The sequence below is a fragment of the Nerophis ophidion genome, linkage group LG14 (assembly GCF_033978795.1).
Source record: "Nerophis ophidion isolate RoL-2023_Sa linkage group LG14, RoL_Noph_v1.0, whole genome shotgun sequence".
In the NCBI taxonomy this organism is placed as follows: domain Eukaryota; kingdom Metazoa; phylum Chordata; class Actinopteri; order Syngnathiformes; family Syngnathidae; genus Nerophis; species Nerophis ophidion.
The window spans coordinates 45,283,910-45,310,561 of NC_084624.1; the positions used below are offsets into that span (position 1 = coordinate 45,283,910).

The 26,652-nt window shown below is 40.8% G+C and overlaps 1 protein-coding gene and 1 non-coding gene across 2 annotated transcripts in view; both read right to left on the reverse strand.

Moving 5' to 3' along the window:
* The window catches only part of LOC133567900 (unconventional myosin-IXb-like), a 66,980-nt gene that overhangs the window by 28,454 nt on the left and 11,874 nt on the right, over nucleotides 1–26,652 (reverse strand). The window contains exons 4-15 of the mRNA XM_061919517.1: nucleotides 26,481–26,593; nucleotides 26,283–26,415; nucleotides 17,838–18,027; nucleotides 17,714–17,771; nucleotides 16,630–16,722; nucleotides 16,498–16,537; nucleotides 14,183–14,302; nucleotides 14,015–14,095; nucleotides 13,819–13,929; nucleotides 4,574–4,696; nucleotides 4,350–4,499; nucleotides 2,285–2,430 (exon numbers count right to left, since the gene is read on the reverse strand). Coding sequence (XP_061775501.1) covers nucleotides 2,285–2,430; nucleotides 4,350–4,499; nucleotides 4,574–4,696; nucleotides 13,819–13,929; nucleotides 14,015–14,095; nucleotides 14,183–14,302; nucleotides 16,498–16,537; nucleotides 16,630–16,722; nucleotides 17,714–17,771; nucleotides 17,838–18,027; nucleotides 26,283–26,415; nucleotides 26,481–26,593 — 1,358 coding nt within the window. The remainder of the gene's footprint in view (nucleotides 1–2,284; nucleotides 2,431–4,349; nucleotides 4,500–4,573; nucleotides 4,697–13,818; nucleotides 13,930–14,014; nucleotides 14,096–14,182; nucleotides 14,303–16,497; nucleotides 16,538–16,629; nucleotides 16,723–17,713; nucleotides 17,772–17,837; nucleotides 18,028–26,282; nucleotides 26,416–26,480; nucleotides 26,594–26,652) is intronic.
* On the reverse strand, nucleotides 19,778–19,849 carry trnas-cga (transfer RNA serine (anticodon CGA)). Its single transcript has one exon. It is a non-coding gene; the product is annotated as a tRNA-Ser (tRNA).

The following is a 26,652-nucleotide window of genomic DNA, read 5'->3' on the forward strand; positions in this document are numbered from 1 at the left end:
AGGGAGGTCTGTGTCATGTTTGTCCTCCTACAGAAACCATATTAAAACCGAAAATATTTTTCCATTTTTCAAACATTTTTGAAAAAGCTCCAGAGAGCCACTATGTCGGCACTAAAGACCCGCATGCAACCCCCGACCTTTACTGAGTAAAACATGCTTGAAACTAGAATATCAAGTGTTGCAAAGCTGTGTCATCAACACTCACAAGTATAAAACTAATCATTTCTTATTTCAAGCATAAAAAAAAAATCATGACTTTGACACAATTGTGTCTCGTAATGAAAACAGATGACAGCCAAATGGACTTTTCTGTTTTATTTTCAATGAAACAATAGAAAATGCGTACTCATATAGTAGAGCAGTTGTTATTAGTGAGAATATACTTATTTTAACATATCTATATACTTATTTTAACATATCTTTGGCTTCATTTAACTTGTTTTGGAAAGTCTTGACAAGCCAAAGTTTCTTGTTCTATTGGCAGATAATTGTGCTTAATTCAAATAAAATACCCTTCATTTTTGTATTTTGTATTCTTGTTTTTGAACACTGACTTTTTGCAGTGCAGGTGACCACGAGCAGCAACTAAGTTTGTAAACACTGCGGCTGCACGATAGTTTGTCTGCATAAGTGTTTATAATAACAATATTGCTAATAGTTACTAAAACGGCCTTCTTTCATCTCCGTAATATCGCCAAAATTCGCTCCATTTTGTCCACTAAAGACGCCGAGATCATTATCCATGCGTTTGTTACGTCTCGTCTCGACTTCTGTAACGTATTATTTTGGGGTCTCCCCATGTCTAGCATTAAAAGATTACAGTTGGTACAAAATGCGGCTGCTAGACTTTTGACAAGAACAAGAAAGTTTGATCATATTACGCCTGTACTGGCTCACCTGCACTGGCTTCCTGTGCACTTAAGATGTGACTTTAAGGTTTTACTACTTACGTATAAAATACTACACGGTCTAGCTCCATCCTATCTTGCCGATTGTATTGTACCATATGTCCCGGCAAGAAATCTGCGTTCAAAAGACTCCGGCTTATTAGTGATTCCTAGAGCCCAAAAAAAGTCTGCGGGCTATAGAGCGTTTTCCGTTCGGGCTCCAGTACTCTGGAATGCCCTCCCGGTAACAGTTCGAGATGCTACCTCAGTAGAAGCATTTAAGTCTCACCTTAAAACTCATCTGTATACTCTAGCCTTTAAATAGACCTCCTTTTTAGACCAGTTGATCTGCCGCTTCTTTTCTTTCTCCTATGTCCCCCCCCCTCCCTTGTGGAGGGGGTCCGGTCCGATGACCATGGATGAAGTACTGGCTGTCCAGAGTCGAGACCCAGGATGGACCGCTCGTCGGGACCCAGGATGGACCGCTCGCCTGTATCGGTTGGGGACATCTCTACGCTGCTGATCCGCCTCCGCTTGAGATGGTCTCCTGTGGACGGGACTCTCGCTGCTGTCTTGGATCCGCTTGAACTGAACTCTCGCGGCTGTGTTGGAGCCACTATGGATTGAACTTTCACAGTATCATGTTAGACCCGCTCGACATCCATTGCTTTCGGTCCCCTAGAGGGGGGGGGTTGCCCACATCTGAGGTCCTCTCCAAGGTTTCTCATAGTCAGCATTGTCACTGGCGTCCCACTGGATGTGAATTCTCCCTGCCCACTGGGTGTGAGTTTTCCTTGCCCTTTTGTGGGTTCTTCCGAGGATGTTGTAGTCGTAATGATTTGTGCAGTCCTTTGAGACATTTGTGATTTGGGGCTATATAAATAAACATTGATTGATTGATTGAATAGTTAGTTATTATTCAGGTCAAGAAATGTAAATAAAATATTGTTGGCGCTTTTTGGAGGCATTTTTAGAGTGTTGTAGGAGGTAAAATTAATCACAGTAGCCCCACTAGCACCATTGCGAGCCACCTAGAATGAGCTGATTATTACAAATTAGAATGCAAAAATAAAATACACGTGTTGTAGTCTCATAAGGATTGTAAATGATGTGCAAACTTCCGTAAAAGTGCAGTTCCCCTTTAAGTGGGCCTTATTTAGAAAAAATAAGAAAATTTATACCAGATACCAGATTCACACAGACGGGTTGTCGATATAAACGTGTTTGACTGCACCGCTTAGGGGTCCATTGAGAATGTTACAGAACATTTCAAAGCACATGCAAAGCGCATGCAAAGGTAAATTCAGCTGCTGGATGCTGACCACTCATGGAACTTAAACTGCAGCTAGAGCCATCATGGTGAAGTTAATAAATAAAACTAATTCGAGACAACGTACCGGACTCGTCCACGTCGGCCTTTTGTGGAATTCTCAGCATCGGGTGTTTCGGCCCGTTTTTCCGACCTCTTCAGTGACGTGCGCCATGCAGTCTGGATCACGGAGGCAGCTTTGTTCCGGTTCCCCGAAAACTCTCGCCAGTTCCTCTGAAACACCAGGCTCAGCAATTTAAGACTTTACATTCTCAAAGCAGTAAATAATCTGAATATACTGCAGTTTTCTCCAAGTTAATGTGCTATTTTTAAAACGCCTGTAAACTAAATTTAAGCGATATAATAAAATACTTCAATAATAGTGTATAAGAATCTAAATATATAATGTTAATATTTTATACAAACCCCGTTTTCATATGAGTTGGGAAATTGTGTTAGATGTAAATATAAACTGAATACAATGATTTGCAAATCATTTTCAACCCATATTCAGTTGAATGCACTACAAAGAGAACATATTTGATGTTCAACCTCATAAACTTAATTTTTTTTTGCAAACAATAATTAACTTAGAATTTCATGGCTGCAACACGTCCCAAAGTAGTTGGGAAAGGGCATGTTCACCACTGTGTTACATCATCTTTTCTTTTAACAACACTCAATAGACGTTTGGGAACGGAGGAAACTAATTGTTGAAGCTTTGAAAGAGGAATTCTTTCCCATTCTTGTTTTATGTAGAGCTTCAGTCGTTCAACAGTCCGGGGTCTCCGCTGTCGTATTTTATGCTTCATAACGCGCCACACATTTTCCATGGGAGACAGGTCTGGAATGCAGGCGGGCCAGGAAAGTACCCCCCTCTTTTTACGAAGCCACGCTGTTGTAACACTTGTCTTGCTGAAATAAGCAGGGGCGTCCATGATAACGTTGCTTGGAGGACAACATATGTTGCTCCAAAACTTGTATGTACCTTTCGTCATTAATGGTACCTTCACAGATGTGTAAGTTACCCATGCCTTGGGCACTAATGCACCCCCATACCATCACAGTTGCTGGCTTTTGAACTTTGCGCCTATAACAATCCGAATGGTTATTTTCGTCTTTGTTCTGGAGGACACCACGTCCTCTTTTTCCAAATATTATTTGCAATGTGGACTCGTCAGACCACAGAACACCTTTCCACTTTGCATCAGTCCATCTTAGGTGAGCTCGGGCCCAGCCAAGCTGGCGGCGTTTCAGGATATTGTTGATTAATTAGTTTGGCTTTGCATAGTAGAGCTTTAACTTGCACTTACAGATGTAACGACCAACTGTAGTTACTGACAGTGGTTTTATGTAGGGTTCCTGAGCCCATATGGTGATATCCTTTACACACTGATTTCGGTTTTTGATGCTTTACCGCCTGAGGGATCAAAGGTCCGTAATATCATCGCTTACGTGCAGTGATTTCTCCAGATTCTCTGAACTTTGATGATTTTACAGACCGTAGATGGTAAAATCCCAAAATTCCTTGCAATAGCTCGTTAAGAAATGTTGTTCTAAAACTGTTCGAAAATGTGCTTACTAATTGGTGACCCTCGCCCCATCCTTGTTTGTGAATTACTTAGCATTTCATGGAAGCTGCTTTTATACCCAATCATGTTCCATATAAGTGTTTGATGAGCGTTCCTCAACTTTATCAGTATTTAGTGCCACCTTTCCCAACTTCTTTGTTACATGTTGCTGGCATCAAATTCGAAAGGTAATAATTTGCACAAAAAAAAAGTGTTTATGAGTTTGAACATCAAATATGTTGTCTTTGTAGCATATTCAACTGAATATGGGTTGAAAAGGATTTGCAAATCATTGTATTCTGTTTATATTTACATCTAACACAATTCCCAACTCAAATGGAAAGAATGTTTGTGTATATATATATATATATATATATATATATATATATATATATATATATATATATAAAAACGTGTGTGCTACACTTAAGTGTAATGTTGCCATTTCATTCTTCACACGTTTGAAAAACAGATTCTTTCATCCTCCCATCTTTAAGGATTATTAAAGCCTCAATTTTGGAACCTCGACTTTCAAATCCTAGTGTGTTGGGTGAAGCATGTGTACCACTTTGGAAATAGTACCTGTATGATGAGGGAGGCGTCTCTCTTCTGCAGGAAGTGCAGCCTCATCAGACAAGTGCGGAACCAGCGCTGGAGGACGATGATGTGATGCATTACCTCCTTGTTGAGGGTGTCTTGGAGCAGTTGCCTCTCCCTTTCTTTAAGGAACACCTATGGGGAAGGGGGGGGTTAAGCTGGGAATAATGTAATAGACTTGAGTGTTTGAGCCCATACATTTGCCTTACCTTAGTGTGTCCTATTTGGTAGGTGCTCCGGTCCAAGCCTATCCTGGCGAACAGTTTGGTGATGTGCTCAGGAGACGGGGTTGCCTCTTTGGGAAGCAACATGCGGAATTTTTCAACAAATTCCTGTCAGAGAACGTTGCAGCTTTCTTAATGTATTCCAAATCCACTGAATGCAAGTTTAGATCAACCAGAAATAAGGATCGGGTACCTTTCACCTTTGAACCGATACGGTACCAATTCCTGTTACCTGGAAATCTATACTCTACGGCAGGGATCAGGAACCTTTTTGGCTGAGAGAGCCATGAAAGCCAAATATTTTAAAATGTATTTCCGTGAGAGCCATATCATATTTTTTAACATTGATAACAACTAAATGCGTGCATTTTTTAAGTAAAACCAAATTTTTTTAGAGCATAATAAGTCTCTAATTATTTTTAATAACATTGTTATTTTTTGAACAGGTGCGGTTGAAATGGATGGATGGATTAAAATGCATGAGAATATTTTATATTTTGAACGTTATTTTAACATCGTGATTACCAGCAGAATAATTCATTACTTATTGTGTTAAGCAATGTCAGCTAAGGTTTATCTGAGAGCCAGATGCAGTCATCAAAAGAGCCATATCTGGCTCTAGAGCCATAGGTTCCCTACCCCTGTTCTACGGCATAGGCGCCGATTTACATTTCTGCCAGTGGGTGCTTGGACGGGTGGTGAATCTGAGGCTATTTTTCTGAGCATGCGTAGTTTTGCTTGGTGGGGAAAAATAATTTAGCACCCTTGGGACCAGCACCTATGCTCTACGGCTGTGTTTTTCAACCTTTTCTGAGCCAAGGCACATTTTTTTCCATTGAAAAAAATTCAGAGGCACACCACTGAGCAGCCGATATTGACAGTAAAAAGTTGTTCTCGCAGTTGTTGGATATGAATTCAAAGCATAACCAAGCATGCATCACTATAGCCCTTGTCTCAAAGTAGGTGTACTGTCACCAGAGGTGGGTAGAGTAGCCAGAAATTGTACTCAAGTAAGAGTACTGTTACTTTAGAGATGTATTACTCAAGTAAAAGTAAGGAGTAGTCACCCAAATATTTACTTGAGTAAAAGTAAAAAGTATGTTGTGAAAAAACTACTCAAGTACTGAGTAACTGATGAGTAACGTGTTCGTTTAATGATTCCAGCAACAAATAATGCACGAAAAAATCAAAATAGCAATGAGCTAATTCAGAGCCAGGAATATCTCTTAAGCAACTAAAATATTATATATTAAATAATAATACATTAAAATAAAATAAAAAATTAAGGCAAATTGAGCCACAATAACTTAACAGCACCATAGGCTCAGTAGGCATTGATTGATTGATTGAAACTTTAATTAGTAGATTGCACAGTACAGTACATATTCCGTACAATTGACCACTAAATGGTAACACCCCAATAAGTTTTTCAACGTTTATCAATTACTTAATAAATGACCAAGTCGAGGTGATCTACCTCATATGTATATATACATACCTTATATATATATATATATATATATATATATATATATATATATATATATATATATATATATATATATATATATATATATATACATACATACCTTTATATATACAGTATATAGTTTATATTTATTTATTTTGCCGTTTTTGTTCACGTTAAAGGTGTTTTAATGAATATACATGCATGTTTAACATATAGATTCCTATCTTTAATGAAGACAAGAATATAAGTTGGTGTATTACCTGATTCTGATGACTCGCATTGATAGGAATCAGACAGTATAGTGCTGATAACGTCCCGGTTTTCAAATGGAGAAAAAAAGTTCTTCCTTTCTGTCTAATACCACATGAAAGTCGTTGGTTTTTGGCATCTTATTTGTCCAGCTTCCATATTCGTTTTTATACACTTTACAAGAAATACATTGGCGGCAAACTCCGTAGCTTGCTAGCTTGTTTGCGCTGGCTTTCGGAGACTCTTATTTTGTTAGCGCAGGCGCGATGGAGCGGCGCTTTTATTGTGAAGACAGGAACTGTGCAATCAGTCTTTAGGCTTTTGACGGGAAGTACGGTTGAAATAAAAAGTGTCTTTTTTCCTTTACACTTTTGATTGATTGGTTGATTGATTGAAACTTTTATTAGTAGATTGCACAGTACAGTACATATTCCGTACAGTTGACCACTAAATGGTAACACCCCAATAAGTTTTTCAACATGTCGGGTTCTCCGTGTGACGGTCACGTGACCACCTGGCTCTGTTTGATTGGTCCAACGTCACCATTGACTGCATTTGATTGGTGAAACGCAGGCATGCGTAGATCCTACTTTGAATGCGTGTCTGACAAAATCAAAACAAAGCGTGCATTAATAGATCGATAAAAAAAAAAAGTAGCGAGTAGCGACCTGATTGCAGATAAATGGAGCAGAGTAAAAGTAGCGTTTCTTCTCTCTAAATATACTCAAGTAAAAGTAAAAGTATGTTGCATAAAAACTACTCTTAGAAGTACAATTTATCCCAAAAGTTACTCAAGTAGATGTAACGGAACAAATGTAGCACGTTACTACCCACCTCTGACTGTCACCACCTGTCACATCACGCCCTGACTTATTTGGACCTTTTTGCCGTTTTCCTGTGTGTAGTGTTTTAGTTCTTGTTTTGCGCTCCTATTTTGGCGTTGATTGTCATGTACGGATGCACTTTGTGGACGCCGTCTGCTCCACACGCTCTAAGTCTTTGCTGTCGTCCAGCATTCTGTTTTGGTTTACTTTCCAGCCAGTTCAGTTTTAGTTTGGTTTTGCTTAGCCACCCTTAAGCTTCAATGCCTTTTGTTTATTTTTGGTTTAAGCATTGGATACCTTTTTTTACCTGCACCGTGCCTCCCACTGTCGTCGGCATATTGTGATCACGACAAACCCTCAACAAAGTAATTAGCTACTTGCTGCCACCTACTGAAATGGAAGAGTATTACACGGTTACTCTGCCGAGCTCTTGACAGCACAGACAATTACTGGTTTGCAAAAAAATATTTTTAACCCAATTAGGTGAAATTACATAATTTCCCTTGGCACGCCAAACAATATCCCAATATCTTGTGTGCCGCGGCACAGTGGTTGAAAAACCTCTACGGTACACTGCAAAAACTGAAATCTAAATAAGATGAAATATCTTATTTACAAACCCCGTTTCCATATGAGTTGGGAAATTGTGTTAGATGTAAATATAAATATAAACGGAATACAATGATTAGCAAATCACTTTCAACCCATATTCAGTTGAATATGCTACAAAGACAACATATTTGATGTTCAAACTCAAACTTAATTTTTTTTTTTTGCAAATAATTAACTTACAATTTCATGGCTGCAACACCTGCCAAAGTAGTTGGGAAAGGGCATGTTCACCACTGTGTTACATCACATTTTCTTTTAACAACACTCAATAAACGTTTGGGAACTGAGGAAACTAATTGTTGAAGCTTTGAAAGTGGAATTCTTTCCCATTCTTGTTTTATGTAGAGCTTCAGTCGTTCAACAGTCCGGGGTCTCCGCTGTCGTATTTTACACTTCATAATGCGCCACACATTTTCGATGGGGGACAGGTCTGGACTGCAGGCAGGCCAGGGAAGTACCTGCACTCTTTTTTTTACGAAGCCACGCTGTTGTAAAACTTGTCTTGCTGAAATTGTCTTGCTGAAATAAGCAAGGGCGTCCATGATAACATTGCTTGGATGACAACATATGTTGTTCCAAAACCTGTATGTACCTTTCGGCATTAATGGTGCCTTCACAGATGTGTAAGTTACCCATGCCTTGGGCACTAATGCACCCCCATACCATCACAGATGCTGGCTTTTGAACTTTGCGCCTATAACAATCCGAATGGTTATTTTCCTCTTTGTTCTGGAGGACACCACGTCCTCTTTTTGCAAATATAATTTGAAATGTGTACTCGTCAGACCTTTCCACTTTGCATCAGTCCATCTTAGGTGAGCTTGGACCCAGCGAAGCCAGCGGCGTTTCAGGATATTGTTGATAAATGGCTTTTGCTTTGCATAGTAGAGTTTTAACTTGGACTTACAGATATAGCGACCAACTGTAGTTACTGACAGTGGTTTTATGAAGTGTTCCTGAGCCCATGTGGTGATATCCCTTACACACTGATGTCGGTTTTTGATGCAGTACCGCCTGAGGGATCAAATGTTCGTAATATCGTGGCTTACGTGCAGTGATTTCTCCAGATTCTCTGAACATTTTGATGATTTTTCCGGCCGTAGATGGTAAAATCCCTAAAGTCCTTGCAATAGCTCGTTGAGAAATGTTGTTCTAAAACTGTTTGACTATTTGCCTACAAAGTGGTGACTCTCGCCCCATCCTTGTTTGTGAATTACTTAGCATTTCATAGAAGCTGCTTTTATACCCAATCATGGCACCCACCTGTTCCCAATTAGCCTGCACACCTGTGGGATGTTCCAAATAAGTGTTTGATGAGCATTCCTCAACTTGATCAGTATTTATTGCCACCTTTCCCAACTTCTTTGTCACGTGTTGCTGGCATCAAATTCTAAAGTTAATGATTATTAGCACAAAAAAAAATGTTTATCAGTTTGAACATCAAATATGTTGTCTTTGTAGCATATTCAACTGAATATGGGTTGAAAATGATTTGCAAATTATCGCATTCCGTTTATATTTAACTTTAACACAATTTCCCAACTCATATGTAAACTGGGTCTGTAGATATAAGGATGATATTTGCTTATTTTCTGTCTGATAAGACAATTCTTCTCACTAAACAGATTTTATGTTGGAGTGTTTTACTTGTTTTAAGTGTTTTGGTCCTAAATGATCTCAGTAAGATATTACAGCTTGTTGCTGAGATTTGATGACCTATATTGAATCATATATATATATATACATATATATATATATATACATATATATACATATATATACATATATATATACATACATATATATATATATATATATATATATATATATATATATATATATATCAGAGCATTTTTCAAGTTTCATTCTGTTGTTCCGAGTTGATAGAGAATTTTACAATTCTCTAAGTCAGTGTTTTTTAACCTTTTTTTTTAGCTGAGGTCCTTTTTTTATTGAAAACACAAAGAGGCACACGACCAGCAGAAACGTTAAAAAATGAAACTCCAACAGGTTATCTTTTTTTTTTGAGTTTGTCGTCGTTTTCCTGTGGGTAGTGCTTTAGTTTCTGTCTTGCGCTGTTATTTTGGGGGCTCTTCCTGTTTTGTTGGTGTTTTCCTGTAGCAGCTTCACACCTTCCTTTGAGTGCTATTGCCTGACCGGCTTTGTATTGGCAAACAAGGCTATATCAGTTCTGTGGACGCTATCCTTCTTTGTGGGGACATTGTTGATTGTCAAGTCATGTACGGACATACGCTGTAAGTCTTTGCTGTCGTCCAGCATTCTGTTTTTGTTTACTTGCTAGCCAGGTCAGTTTTACTTTTGTTTTGCATAGCCATCCCTATGCTTCAGTGTCTTTTCTTAGCGGGTATTGCATTTTGTTCGTTTTAGGTTTAAGCTTAACATACCTTTTTACCTGCACACTGTCTCCCGCTGTGCTCTGCATATTGGGATCGCGACAAACTAAGGCTGGGCAATATATGGAATATACTCGATATATCATGGGTTTGTCGCTGTGCGATATATAAATGACAATATCGTGATATTAGAGTATACGTTCTCACACAGTTGCTTTTACACTACAGGCTTTTCTCACTCGTTCTTGTCTCGGCAAGGGCACCTTCTTACATACGTCACATACTGTCACGTCATATATCACATACGTATACGCCCTCGTGGAGCAGAGAGGTAGCAGCATGGGTAACGTTAGCTGTGATGCTTGTGGAGCCTTGCGAGTGGTAATACGAGAGAAAGAAGGTGCCAATCTGATAACAGATGAAGGAAGAATTAATTCCCAAGAAAAACAGCAGGGGGTCCATCGTCTGGCGGTGGTTTGGGAATATGTCTAATAGACAACTTTAATTTGTCAAGTGTGGGGCAAAAACGTTGCTACAAAAAGTAGCATTACTACTACTATGCATCATTTGAAAAGTCACCCGCTAGAGAATGAAGAGTGCTTATTCCGCATGTCAACATCTCCATGTGGAGCCACATGCCCACACCAGCAAAATGCCGAGGCAAACATTTCCAGATCAACACCATATGAAAAAAAATAGTCAACAACAGAAGGAGATAATGTCCGCAGGAACCTACCACATAGCGAAGGACGAACACTATTTGATTTCCTATTATGCTGCTCATTTTTATTTGACACTTATTGAAATATATCTTGTGTGACATCATGCACAAAAGTGCACTTTATTTGTTTTAAACTATTGTAGTGGCGTTCTGTACAAAAAGTGCACTTTAATTTAGTGTTCAATCAATCAATCAATGTTTACTTATATAGCCCTAAATCACTAGGGTCTCAAAGGGCTGCACAAACCACTACGACATCCTCGGTAGGCCCACATAAGGGCAAGGAAAACTCACACCCAGTGGGACATCGGTGACAATAATGATCCAGTGGGACGTCGGTGACAATGATGACTATGAGAACATGATACTGTGAAAGATCAATCCATAATGGATCCAACACAGTCGCGAGAGTCCAGTCCAGAGCGGATCCAACACAGCAGCGAGAGTCCCGTTCGCAGCGGAGCCAGCAGGAAACCATCCCAAGAGGATTGTTGTCTTGATATCTTAGTGACATCATGCACAAAAGTGCACTAGAAGCTTGTTTTAAAATGTCTCTGACAATCTTGGACTTTCTGTTTTGGAAATGACATGAATGTTTGTGCCACTGCTTAATAACTGTTTCATAAATACACTTTTGGTCAATTGACTTAGTTGTGATTTCCCTCTCTGCATGAAAGTTTAAAAGTAGCATATATTAATGCAGTATGAAGAAGAATGTTTTAATGTAGACACATAGAATCATCATACTGCTGTGATTATATGCATCAATTGTTCATTCAAGGCTAAGGCAAAATGTGGAGATATATATGGATTATCGTGACATGGCCTAAAAATATCAAGATATTAAAAAAAGATCATATCGCCCGGCCCTATGACAAACCATCCTCGACGCGTTCCGACTTCTACAAAGCCATGAACTACCTGCTGCCACCTCCTGACATGGAGTATTACACGGTTATCCTGCCGAGCTCTAAACAGCACAGACACTGAACAACGGCACATTATTTGCAGATTATAATTATTGATTTGCAAATCATATTTTTTGGGCCAATTAGGTGAAGTTGCATAATTTCCCACGGCACACCAGACAATATCCCGCGGCACAGCACAGTGGTTGAAAAACAATGCTCTAGGAGACGCTTGATTGGTACACTACAAAAAGTCAAGTGTTCGAAAACAAGAAAAAGAAAAAAAAATTGGGGTTATCTTGTTTGAACTAAGCAAAATTATCTTATTTGGCTTGTCAAGACTTTCCAAAACAAGTAAAATTAGCTAAACTCAAATGAACCTAAAAATACTTTAAAATAAGTATATTCTCACTAATAACAACTGTACTACTGTCAGAATAATTGTATCTAAGTTATCACAAAACTTTGCGTTTCAATGAGTACCTGGCGAGCAGACAAAAACTGTCTTTGATCTTACCAATCAAAAGGCTTATAAAACTCCACTGTGTAGGCTGGGAAGCGACATGAAGGTGTGGGTTTCTTTGAGCTATTGTAATCAACAAGATGATTTTGTTTGGCGGGGCTCTCCCTTAGTGATAGGGTGAGAAGCTCTGTCATCCGGGAGGAACTCAAAGTAAAGCCGCTGCTCCTCCACATCGAGAGGAGCCAGATGAGGTGGTTCGGGCATCTGGTCAGGATGCCACCCGAACGCCTCCCGAGGGAGGTGTTTAGGGCACGTCCAACCGGTAGGAGGCCTCGGGGAAGACCCAGGACACGTTGGGAAGACTATGTCTCCCGGCTGGCCTGGGAACGCCTCGGGATCCCCCGGGAAGAGCTAGACGAAGTGGCTGGGGAGAGGGAAGTCTGGGCTTCCCTGCTTAGGCTGCTGCCCCCGCGACCCGGCCTCGGATGAGCGGAAGAAGATGGATGGATGGATGGATGGAAGATGATTTTGTCTTGAACCGAGATCTATAAAGTGGAGAGGAAGCAGGACCTGACTCCCCTACAGGCACCTTTTCTTTGAACTGTTTTGTAACCATAAGCCCACGGCTGTTTACGACCCCCCTTCCTTTAGAAACAGCTGTTGCCATATAATCAGGGAAAGTCCAAATAAAAAAAGGAGGCGTACAATCTTTCGTCAGAGCGTGGTGGAACACTGTACAAGGGCACAGGTCTACGCCTTTCTCCTCATTGAGCCAAATGTAATTCTGTCTGTTTGATTCCTTGCTTCTTTGTCTGTTTAAAAGATGCCATCAGTGTTTGAACCTGACAACTACTATATGAATTGTGTCAAAGTCATAATTTTTTTTTCATGCTTGAAATAAGAAATGATTACTTTAAAAAAGTAGTTTTATACTTGTGTTTGTTGATGACACAGCTTTGCAACAGTTGATACTTTAGTTTCAAGCATGTTTTACTCAATATAGGTCATCACATCTCAGCAACAAGCTGTAATATCTTACTGAGATCTTTTAGGACCATCCATCTCCATCTCCATTTTCTACCGCTTATTCCTTTTCGGGGTGGCGGGGGACGCTGGGGCCTATCTCAGCTACAATCGGGCGGAAGGCAGGGCACACCCTGGACAAGTCGCCACCTCATCGCAGGGCCAACACAGATAGACAGACAACATTCACACTCACATTCACACACTAGGGACCATTTAGTGTTGCCAATCAACCTATCCCCAGGTGCATGTCTTTGGAAGTGGGAGGAAGCCGGAGTACCTTTTAGGACCAAAACCATTAAAACAAGTAAAACACTAACATAAAATCTGCTTAGTGAGAAGAATTAACTTATCAGACAGAAAATAAGCAAATATCACCCTTTTTTCAGATATTTCATCTTACTTAGATTTCACTTTTTGGAGTGTATAATCTAGCATGTTTTTATCTTTTATCTGTTATTAGAGACTGTACTTGTATTAAGAGAGTAGTAAAGTGAGTTCCCCACTTGGAAAAACCAGCAACCGCTACTGTTATAAAAGCACCGAATTCAGTACCCATCCTGAACCAGATACATGCACAGGATTTACTGTACGCAAAAGGTCACCTTAAAAGTGTATTTGGCAGTGTAGCCCGACTTCTGGACCAGAACCATCTGCAGGATGCCGGTGTAGCGGATTTGCCGGCACACAAGCTCATCATCAAAGTGCAACTTTTTCTGTGGAAAAACAAAGTGGAAAAAAAACAAAAACTTGCAGATTCATATACATGAAACATGAAGTCGCAACAAAATGTCCAAATACCTTCTGAGCATTGGAGCGCACGCAGAAAATAAAGAAAGTTTCAGCTTTCGCCAATGTGTCCATCAGCTCTGTGAGCGACATCTGTGGGAAGAAAATATTCTTACTTTCAGTTTTAGTAATCAGCAAAAACTCGTATAATTTCTGCATACTAATAATGATAGCACAGACCTGAAACTGAGCGCTAACTGTGGCAGACGACACAGGTGGGACACGGTGGCTGGCAGATTTGCGGCTTTGATTGTGATCCAGACCCACGACGTGTTGGAGGGAGTGCAAATTCATGAGATTCTGATGGTACAAAGACACACAAGAACATTCTAGTTAATATTTTTATTCTAGAGACGTCCGATAATGGCTTTTTTGCCGATATTCGATATTGTCCAACTCTTAATTACCGATTCTGATATTAATGGATACCGATATATACAGTGGTGGAATGAACACATTATTATTGCCTAATGTCGTTGTGATGCCCCGCTGGATGCATTAAACCAGGGGCGCTCACACTTTTTCTGCAGGCGAGCTACTTTTCAATTGACCAAGTCGAGGAGATCTACCTCATTCCTATTTATAATTTATATTTATTTATTTATGAAAGAGACATTTTTGTTAACAAGTTAATGGTGTTTAATGATAATACAAGCATGTTTAACACACATAGATTCCTTTCTTTCATGAAGACAAGAATATAAGTTGGTGTATTTGATTCTGATGACTTGCATTGATTGGAATTAGACAGTGGTGCTGATAACGTCCGCATTTTCAAATGGAGGAAAAAAAAAAGTCCTCCTTTCTGTCCAATACCACATGAAAGTGGTTGGATTTGGCATCTCATTTGTCCAACTTGCATACTCCTTTTTAAACACTTTGTTATGAGAGTAGCATATGTGTGTGGCCCTTTAATGTCTGGCAGCAGGTGAGTGACGTCAGTGAGTGTGCGGGTGGGCAAGCAAGTGAGAAAGCGGTCGCTGAGGGCGGGGGAGAAATACATTGGCATCAAACTCCGTAGCTTGCTAGCTTGTGCACGCTAGCTTTCTGAGACTCTTATTTTGTTAGCACAGGCAGGATGAAACAGGTCTTTTATGGTGAAGACAGGAACTGTGCAGTCGGTCTTTAGAGTTTTGACAGTAGGTACGGAGTCTCTAGAAATAAAATGTGTTTCTCTGCGTCCACCCTGTTAGTGATTTTTTTCTTAAATATGAGCTTGCTGCAGCCAGCGTCATCTTACAAGATCCTCGGGTGCCGAGAATGTCAAACAACTGACGAAAGTGAAGTCTTGGTATGATTGATGATTGCTCATTTTTATGTCTATTTTTTAATGCCTGGCTTGAGATCGACTGACACACCCTCCGAGATCGACCAGTCGATCGCGATCGACGTAATGCCCACCCCTGCATTAAACAATGTAACAAGGTTTTCCAAAATAAATCAACTCAAGTTATGGAAAAAAATGGATAGATAGATGGATGGATGGATGGATGGCTGGATAGATAGATAGATAGATAGATAGATAGATAGTACTTTATTGATTCCTTCAGGAGAGTTCCTTCAGGAAAATTTAAATTCCAGCAGCAGTGTACAGAGTTGAGATCAATTTAAAAAAAGTAAAAAGTAAATAATGGGGGTTTAAATGCAAACAAAATAGAGAAATATTACAATAAGAATAAAAACTAAAAAGCAACAATGGGGATAAAAATATAACAATAAAATAAGAATATAACAAGACAAAGTAGGCAGTAGTGACCATGTTATGAAAATTATTGCACTGTTATTGTTTTGCATCCCCTGTGGGACAAAGGAGTTTTTGAGTCTATTAGTCCTGCACTTGCGATGAAGCAGTCTAGAACTGAACAGGCTCCTCTGGCTACTGATAACACTATGCAGAGGGTGACTGGCATCATCCAGGATGCTCACTAGTTTGTCAACAGTCCTCTTCTCTGCCACCGTCACCAGTGAGTCCAGTTTCATTCCCGTTGTAGAACCGGCCCGCCTGATCAGTTTCTCAAGTCTGGAGCTGTCCTTCTTAGATGTACTAAAAATGCCAACATGGCACTGCCATATTTATTACTGAAGTCACAGTCCTTTTTTTTTTTTTTTTTTTTAACATGCCTCAAAACATTGTTAGCTGACTTTTTAACATTTATTTACAATTTAAAATGCATCAAAAAAAGAAAAACATGTGTCTTCCTGTCTTACAAAGGGATTGTGAATGATAGGCAAAATTCCCCAAAATGTGCAGTTCCCCTTCAAGGACAACTTATGTTTTCATAGTGATGGAGTCTTATTTATTTTACACGTTTCATTTGTTCAATGGAGAGAAAAAGTGTTCATCAAGGTCTCCTGCCTCATCGATAACATCTCCACACTGGTGACCCTTCGACATGAGCGATGTCCAACGGCAACAACTTACGCAGCTTAATGCTAACGTGCTAGCATAAACAGTAATCAGCATGCAAAATGAAAAACATGACGCAACACTTCACCTTTGGAATAAGTTGCTTCCGTCGACCAGCTCTTGTTTTCCTGCAAAAAATGTAACGATAGGATGAGGCTCCATAACATGTACTGTACACACAGCTATGCAGAGGAAGGACGTTTTTATCTCTCCCACTCACTTCCTCTTTTCGAAATTGGCAAAGATGTCCTCGAATACGTCAAGGGGATGTTCGTCAGAGCGATCGAAGGAGAAGTCCAGCGTGCAGGTATTGCTGTGGAGGTCGACAAACAACACATCTACTGGACCACTTAAGTAGGCACACCTACATCAATCAATCAATGTTTGTTTACATATCCCTAAATCACGAGTGTCTCAAAGGGCTGCACAGGCCACAATGACATCCTCGGTTCGGATCCCACATCAGGGCAAGGAAAAACTAAACCCAGTGGGATGACAATGAGAAACCTTGGAGAGGACACCCCCACCCCGTTTTCTATTAGAGATGCTACCTCAGTAGAAGCATTAAGTCCCATCTTAAAACTTATTTGTAAACTTTAACATTTAAATAGACCCCCCTTTTAGACCAGTTGATCTGCCGTTTCTTTTCTTCTCTGCCCCCCCCCTCTCAGGTTCGGTGGCCACGGAGGAAGCTCCGGCTGTCCAAAGTGGGGACCACTCATCTGTGCATCAGTTGGGGACATCTCTGTGCTGCTGACCTGTCTCTGTTCAGGATGGTCTCCTGCTGGCCCCACTGTGGACTGGACTCTCACTATTATGTTGGACCCACTATGGACTGGACTCTCACACTATTATGTTAGATCCACTATGGACTGGACACTCACACTATTATGTTAGATCCACTATGGACTGGACTCACACTATTATGTTAGATCCACTATGGACTGGACTTTCACTATTATGTTATTTCCACTATGGACTGGACTCTCACTATTATGTTATTTCCACTATGGACTGGACTCTCACAATATTATGGTAGATCCACTCACATCTGCGGTCCTCTCCAAGGTTTCTCATTGTCATCCCACTGGGTTGAGTTTTTCCTTGCCCTGATGTGGGATCTGAGCCGAGGATGTCGTTGTGGCTTGTGCAGCCCTTTGAGACACTGGTGATTTAGGGCTACATAACATTGATTGACTTCTAAATAAAGGTTGAAGTACTGTTACAGAATGGTCAGCTGCTGTGCAATCCCCCAAAAAACTTAATAAAATTCATAGTAAAAATCATAACAATCAAAGTTGTACCTGGAAAGTCTCGGTTTCATGTCTTTGAGGGATTTGCGTGACGAGCGTTGGGAGGCCACTGAAGTGAGACAAGACATATTTCACCACTTGTAGGTCCACTTAGCGGCTAAAGCTAAGTACTCACTCTTCTCTGCGTATTTGCTCCCCAAGCTTTTGAACACTGCCAGGATGCGGAAGGTGGCTCGAAGGACACCCCACCGAAACAAAGCCTCCGGACTGGACGTGACCAGGTGATGCAGAAATGACCGCTCACTGCTGCGTAGAAGGCACGCAACTTCAGGCTGCATGTGATCAGTATTTTTCTGTCGGAAACCCTAAAGGAAAATAACAAATGATCGTTTTCGTACTCATTTGTGTAACCTTATATTGGGAAGTTGCTGCACTGAAAACATTGTGACACATTTCTTTACATCCAGCATATTTAGTTTGCTTCCTAAACAGGCACACCGCGAAAAGTCAGTTTTCAAAAACAAGAACAAAAAAATACAACAATTAGGAGTATTTTATTTGTGAAGTGAAGTGAATTATATTTATATAGCGCTCTTTCTCTAGTGACTCAAAGCGCTTTACATAGTGAAACCCAATATCTAAGTTACATTTAAACCAGTGTGGGTGGCACTGGGAGCAGGTGGGTAAAGTGTCTTGCCCAAGGACACAACGGCAGTGACTAGGTTGGCAGAGGTGGGAATCGAACCTGCAACCCTCAAGTTGCTGGCACGGCCACTCTACCAACCGAGCTAAACCGCCCCATTTGAACTAAGCAAAATCATTTGCCAATAGAACAAGAAAATTCCGCCTGTCAAGACTTTCCAAGACAAGTAAAATTAGCTAATCTCACAGAGCCCAAAATACCTTAAAATAAGTATATTCTCACTAATAACAAGTATACTATATGAGTACCTATGTTCTATTCTTTCATTGAAAGTAAAACTGCAAAGTCCATTTGGCTGTCATCTGTTTTAATTAGGAGACACATACCTTGATGGTAGAAAAGCGCTATACAAGTACAACCCATTTATTTATTTATAATTATGTCAAAGTCATGATTTTTTCATGCTTGAAATAAGAAATGATTACAGTGATATATTGTATAGTAAAAAAGGGAATTGGGTAAGGCATCCCTGAGTAGGTAACGTTAGCAAGTTAATGTCAACAGTCATTATCGGCTTTGTAGCTTTTAGCTTCTGATAGTTGTCATGCATCTTTTGAAATCGAAAACTTTATAGGAAACATGATAATTGTTATTTTCCTAGTTATTTATTAAAGCATGGGACAGCATTTAATAGTGCTGTGTTAAACGATACTGAGATTGATTGATTGAAACTTCCATTCCATCCATTTTCTACCGCTTATTCCCTTTTGGGCTCGCGGGGGGCGCTGGCGCCTATCTCAGCTACAGTCGGGCGGAAGGCGGGGTACAACCTGGACGGGACTCTCGCTGCTGTCTTGGAGCCACTATGGATTGAACTTTCACAGTATCATGTTAGACCCGCTCGACATCCATTGCTTTCGGTCCCCTAGAGGGGGGGGGGTTGCCAACATCTGAGGTCCTCTCCAAGGTTTCTCATAGTCAGCATTGTCACTGGCGTCCCACTGGATGTGAATTCTCCCTGCCCACTGGGTGTGAGTTTTCCTTGCCCTTTTGTGGGTTCTTCCGAGGATGTTGTAGTCGTAATGATTTGTGCAGTCCTTTGAGACATTTGTGATTTGGGGCTATATAAATAAACATTGATTGATTGATTGACAAGTCGCCACTTCAACACAGGGCCAACACAGATAGACAGACAACATTCACACACTAGGGCCAATTTAGTGTTGCCAATCAACCTATCCCCAGGTGCATGTCTTTGGAAGTGGGAGGAAGCCGGAGTACCCGGAGGGAACCCACGCATTCACGGGGAGAACATGCAAACTCCACACAGAAAGATCCCGAACCTGGAATTGAACCCAGGACTGCAGGACCTTCGTATTGTGAGGCAGACGCACTAACCCCTCTTCCACCGTGAAGCCCTAAAGTAAACCTGCTGTATTAAAGCCCAAGTAATGAAATTACTTCACGAAAGAAGGTACAGATGGGGGTTGAACCCACGAACCTCGGTTTTCGAGACCAACGCCTTACCACTTGGCCACTGCACCTGAACACTGATGATTGAAACTTGTATTACTAAATTGCACAGTACAGTACATATCCCGTACAATAGACCACTAATGGTAACACCCCAATAAGTTTTTCAACTTGTTTAAGTCGGGGTCCATGTTAATCAATTCATTGTAACATCGATACCTGATGAAACACAAGGAGTGATACTGTGTGTGCCACTTTAAGAAACAAACATGTGACTGATAAAGCCGCTGTGTCGTTTGACTGTGAAGTGCCAAACCTTCTTTCGGTTCACAGGCAGCAGCTTGTACTAAATGAAGTCAGAAGAGTGACATTTGACATTGATTTTCATCTTTTTCTATCTAATTGGAACTAAGAAAAAGGAAACATTTTGAAAAGTGTGATCATTTTGATCCTGTACCATCAAATAGAGCTGGGCCATTAATCGATATACTCGATATAACGCGAGTTTGTCTCTGTGCGATACAGAGAATGACTATATCGTGATATTGCCATATACGTTAATCGTCTGGAGGTGGTTTGGCTTAAAGCAGGAAGATGTTGAACAGACAACCGTAATTTGTCAAGTGTAGGGGAAAAGCGTTGCCACAAAAAGTAGCATTACTTCTAATATTTAGCATCATTTGAAAAGTCACCTAGGGGCTTCACGGTGGCAGAAGGGTTAGTGCGTCTGCCTCACAATACGAAGGTCCTGCAGTCCTGGGTTCAAATCCAGGCTCGGGATCTTTCTGTGTGGAGTTTGCATGTTCTCCCCGTGAATGCGTGGGTTCCCTCCGGGTACTCCGGTTTCCTCCCACTTCCAAAGACATGCACCTGGGGATAAGTTGATTGGCAACACTAAATTGTCCCTAGTGTGTGAATGTTGTCTGTCTATCTGTGTTGGCCCTGCGATGAGGTGGCGACTTGTCCAGGGTGTACCCCGCCTTCCGCCCGATTGTATCTGAGATAGGCGCCAGCGCCCCCCGCGACCCCGAAAGGGAATAAGCGGTAGAAAACGGATGGATGGATGAAAAGTCACCTGCTAGAGAATGAAGAGTGCATACTCCACATGTCAACACCTCCATTCGGTGCCACAAGGCCACACCATCAGAATGCCGAGGCAAGCATTTCCACATCAACACCGTGTGAAAAAAATAGTCAACGACAAAAGGAGATAATGTCCGCAGGAACCTACCACATAGCGAAGGATATACACTATTTGATTTCCTATTATGCAGCTCCTTTTTATTTGACAGTAATTGAAATATCTTGTGTGACATCATGCACAAAAGTGCACTTTATTTGTTTTAAACTATTGTAGTGGCGTTCTGTACAAAAAGTGCACTTTAATTTAGTGTTGTTTTGATATGTCATCTTAGTGACATCATGCACAAAACTGGCTTGTTTTAAAATGTCCGACAATCTTGCTGTTTCTGTTTTGAAATGACATGAATGTTTGTGCCACTGCTTAATAACTGTTTAATAAATTGACTTTTGATAAATTAACTTAGTTGTGATTTCCCTTTCGTCAGGAAAGTTTAAAAGTAGCATATATTAATGCAGTATGAAGAAGAATGTTTTAATGTAGACACATAGAATCATCATACTGCTGTGATTATATGCATCAAGTGTTCATTCAAGGCTAAGGCAAAATATGGAGATATATATGGTGTATCGTGACATGGCCTAAAAATATCGAGATATTTAAAAAAGGCTATATCACCCAGCCCTACCGTCAAGTAAAGTAAATGTTTTTCCTTTCCCGTACTGTTTGGCTCATTGACCAGAGTGGTGCGTTTCATATTCCTTCCTACACAGCTATCATTTCAATAAACAGAAAACAATTAGATTTGCATAATTTTGCTAGCTGAATTTAGTTAATTTTGTAAAATATTGAGACTTTACATATTTGAATGTAGAAATGTCCAATAATGGACTTTTTTTTACAATTTCCGCTATTACCAATACCGATATCAACCGATACCGATATATACAGTCGTGGAATGAACACATTATTATGCCTAATTTTGTTGTGATGCCCTGCTGGATGCATTAAACAATGTAACAAGGTTTTCCAAAATACATCAACTCAAGTTATGGAAAAAAATGCCAACATGGCACTGCCATATTTATTATTGAAGTCACAAAGTGCATTATTTGTTTTAAAATGCCTCAAAACAGCAGTTTGGAATTTGGGACATGCTTTCCCTGAGAGAGCATGAGGAGGTTGAGGTGGGCAGGGTTGGAGGGGGGGGGGGGGGGGGGGGGGGGGGGGGGGGGTGTTGGTTGCGGCGGGGTGTATATTGTAGCGTCACGGAAGAGTTATAAATGATAAATGGGTTGTACTTGTATAGCGCTTTTCTACCTTCAAGGTACTCAAAGCGCTTTGACACTACTTACACATTTACCCATTCACACACACATTCACACACTGATGGAGGGAGCTGCCATGCAAGGCGCTAACCAGCACCCATCAGGAACAAGGATGAAGTGTCTTGCTCAGGACACAACGGACGTGACGAGGTTGGTACTAGGTGGGAATTGAACCAAGGACCCTCGGGTTGCGCACGGCCACTCTTCCACTGCGCCACGCCGTCCGGGTTAGTGCTGCAAGTGGTTTTGGGTATAAGCTCTGTTGTGTTTATGTTGTATTACGGTGTGGATGTTCTCCCGAAGTGTTTGTCATTCTTGTTTGGTGTGGGTTCACAATGTGGCGCATATTTGTAACAGTGTTTAAGCTGTTTATACGGCCACCCTCAGTGTGACCTGTATGGTTGTTAAAGTTGAAGTAAAGTTAAAGTTGTTAAAGTAAAAGTACCAATGATTGTCACACACACTAAGTGTGGTGAAATTTGTCCTCTGCATTTGACCCATCTCCTTGACCACCCTTGGAAAGTGAGGAGAGCAGTGGGCAGCAGCGGTGCCGCGCCCGGGAATCATTTATGGTGATTTAACCCCCAATTCCAACCCTTAATGCTGAGTGCCAAGCAGGGAAGCAATGGTCCCATTTTTTTTTATAGTTTTTGCTTTGATCTCAGGGCGGAAACTCTAGCCACTAGGCCACTGAGTAGGTGTTGACCAAGTATGTGGTGCATTCACTTGTGTGTGTGTGAAAGCTGTAGACATTATGTGATTGGGCCGGCAGCAAAGGCAGTGCCTTTAAGGTTTATCGTCCGTATATACGCCGTTTTGAAAAGTCATACATTTTACCTGTTGAAACCGATACCGATAATTTCCGATATTACATTTTAAAGCATTTATCGGCCGATAATATCGGCAGTCCAATATAATCGGACATCTCTAATTGAATGCCTACAATTTTCTTCCTATTTTGTCTATTTTTGGTTTCCAACTCATTGCATCAAATAATCTGTTAGAATTTGGACTTTTCCATCAATAATTGTACTTTTATGGCTATTGTATAAATGGTAAATGGGTTGTACTTGTATAGCGCTTTTCTACCTTCAAGGTACTTAAAGCGCTTTGACACTACTTCTACATTCACCCATTCACACACACATTCATACACTGATGGAGGGAGCTGCCATGCAAGGCGCTAACCAGCACCCATCAGGAGCAAGGGTGAAGTTTCTTGCTCAAGGACACAATGGACATTACTAGGTGGGGATTGAACCAGGGACCCTCGGGTTGCGCACGGCCACTCTCCCAGCTGCGCCACGCCGTCCCCATATAATCCTACATTAGCTTATTGTATGTAATTAATGTGGAGCGGTTGTCTCATTTTGAATTTGGTGAATATGTGAGTATTCCCTTTTGCCTTTATGCTGTGCACGTATCAAAGCATTTTTGAAATGTTAGAAGGCAGAACAAATAGCTACTACTATTGCATAGTTAAAGGGGATCTTAATAAACAAAATATGTGCAAGTCAAATGTAATGACTTTTTTAATTCAGTAGTTTGGGGATGACCATTATCAAACACTAACTCATTACCATGAATTGATTAACGTGGACCCCGACTTAAACAAGTTGAAAAACTTATTGGGGTGTTACCATTCAGTGGTCAATTGTACGGAATATGTACTGTACTGTGCAATCTACTAATAAAAGTTTCAATCAATCACCAGTGCAGTGTAGACAAAAGTAGGAGCGCCATACAGTCACTGAAGCGTAGGGGTGTAACGGTACGTGTATTTGTATTGAACCGTTTCGGTACGGGGGTTTCAGTTCGGTACGAGGGTGTATCCAACGAGTTTGTAAAGTCTTAACAAGCTGCTCTGCAGCTGCCTCTGTCTGAGCAGTGAGCACCCCGCATTGTCCCGCCCACACAACCATCTGATTGGTTACATACAAAGCCCATCAGCAGTGCGTATTCAGTGCTCCGGCGTCGAGATGAGCAGATATGTGTTTAGCAGGTGAGCAGCTGACATCGTACACTCCCCAAATTATAAAAAACACTTCCCAGTCACAACTATTACAAACATCACTATGAGCCCGTTGACCTTCTAGAAACTTAAACTGCAGCTCAGCTTTCTCATAGCTCTGGGTTGAGGTGAAGGCTAATTAGCTTTTAGCGTTATCTAAGCTCATTTTGCTGTGTGTGTGTATAATAAAAGTCAACTACAGGCTTCCCAAATGCTGTAATAAATTAAGCATGATGAGTTGACTTGAAACTGTTTAATGTTGCACTTTTTACATGTCACTATAGACAGCGATTTTAAACTAGACAAACAAGTCAATGGCGTTTTAAAATCGTGTTTTTATCACCTTCGTCTTTTAGTAAAGGTTAAACCGTTTTTATCTTTTAACCTTTTTGAACAAGTCGTGCATGCTTTTATTTCAAGTGGCCTGGACTACTGCAATGCACTTTATGCTGGCATTAGCCAAAAAGCTCTCTCCCGGTTGCAGTTAGTCCAGAACGCGGCAGCAGGACTTTTAACAGGGGCCAGGAAACGCCAGCATATAACCCCAATTCTTCAGAGTTTGCACTGGCTCCCTGTTCATTTTAGAATTGATTTTAAACATTGCTGTTTGTTTTTAAATCTTTACATGGACTGGCACCTTAATATATCTCGGACCTCATCCAAATTTACATTCCTGCGTGCGCTCTGAGGTCCGAAAGCCAGCTCCAGCTCGTGGTGCCCAAGACCAGACTTAAGACCAGGGGAGACAGGGCCTTTTCTGTGGTCGACCCTAAGCTCTGGAACACTCTGCCGCTCCATGTTCAAACTGCTTCCACAGTGGAGTGTTTTAAGTCTCGTCTTAAGACCCACTTTTATTCTTTGGCTTTTAACACTACGTGAGTTGTGTGGTCCTCTGTCCTCTTTTGTCCTCTGTGTTTTTTATACACTTTGATTTCTATTTTACTGTTTTAATTGATTTTACCCTTTAAAATAGTTTTTAATCATATTTGTTTTTATATTGTTTTTATTGGTTTTATTTTTATTCATTTTTTGTTTTATTCAGTCATTGGTGGAGCATAATATTGTTTTAACATGGCTGTGCAGCACTTTGGAAACGTTATTGTTGTTTAAATGTGCTATATAAATAAAGTGGATTGGATTGGATTGAAGAAAGGTTTTGTCATTTTATTTAATCAAAGCAACAACTTGAGGCAGTTAAATGTGGATTAACGAGGGTAAAATTATTATAGTGTTCCCAATGTTAAAAGGATAAAGCCATTGTTCACAAATTTAAATAATGATAAATGGGTTGTACTTGTATAGCGCTTTTCTACCTTCAAGGTACTCAAAGCGCTTTGACACTACTTCCACATTTACCCATTCACACACACATTCACACACTGATGGAGGGAGCTGCCATGCAAGGCGCCAACCAGCACCCATCAGGAGCAAGGGTGAAGTGTCTTGCTCAGGACACAACGGACGTGACGAGGTTGGTACTTGGTGGGATTTGAACCAGGGACCCTCGGGTTGCGCACGGCCACTCTCCCACTGCGCCAAGCCGTCCCAAAAAATGTACATTTTGTTGTTTTCTTACTGTATCAATCAATCAATCAATGTTTATTTATATAGCCCTAAATCTGTACCCCGCCTTCCGCCCGATCGTAGCTGAGATAGGCGCCCCCCGCGACCCCAAAAGGGAATAAGCGGTAGAAAATGGATGGATGGACGGATAAATCACAAATGTCTCAAAGGACTGTACAAACCATTACGACTACGGTACCGAAAATGAACCGAACAGTGACCTTTAAACCGAGGTACGTACCGAACCGAAATTTCAGTCACCCCTACTGAAATAAATAATAAATACTGTACTGGAATAAGTTGCTGATCTAAAGAAACACGAATCATTGATTAACAAAGATGATCCTGTTTTTCCAAGTTGTTTTATCTTAAAAAGGCTACCAGACATCCTTCAGTTATAATTCATTTGCAGCCTTCCGCCCGATTGTAGCTGAGATAGGCGCCAGCGCCCCCCGCGACCCCAAAAGGGAATAAACGGTAGAAAATGGATGGATGGATGCAGCGTGGGAATGCAGATTTACCTTGACACAATACTGAACGCTGCCTGCAAAGTGCTGAACCACAAACGAGTCGGTGGAGGCCGCAAAGAGCGAGTCGTCCTTGAGCCTCAACTTTAGCTTGTCCAACAGCGCTTCATCGCTTGATTGAGGGAGGCTAGTGTGAAGACAGAAAAGAGTTGTTCCTTTTTTTGCTTCGCGGTTAGATGCACTTTAACTTACTGGCTCTCCTCGTCCAGTATGCTGAAGATTCCATCCCGGATCAGCTGTATGCAGCCGCTGTTGTCACTGTAGTCAAAGCTTTGACAGCCGATGCCCTCTGACACATAATCTTCCTGCAAAACGGTCACATTACCACCACATATTCATCACAAAGGCTATATAAAGGCACTTT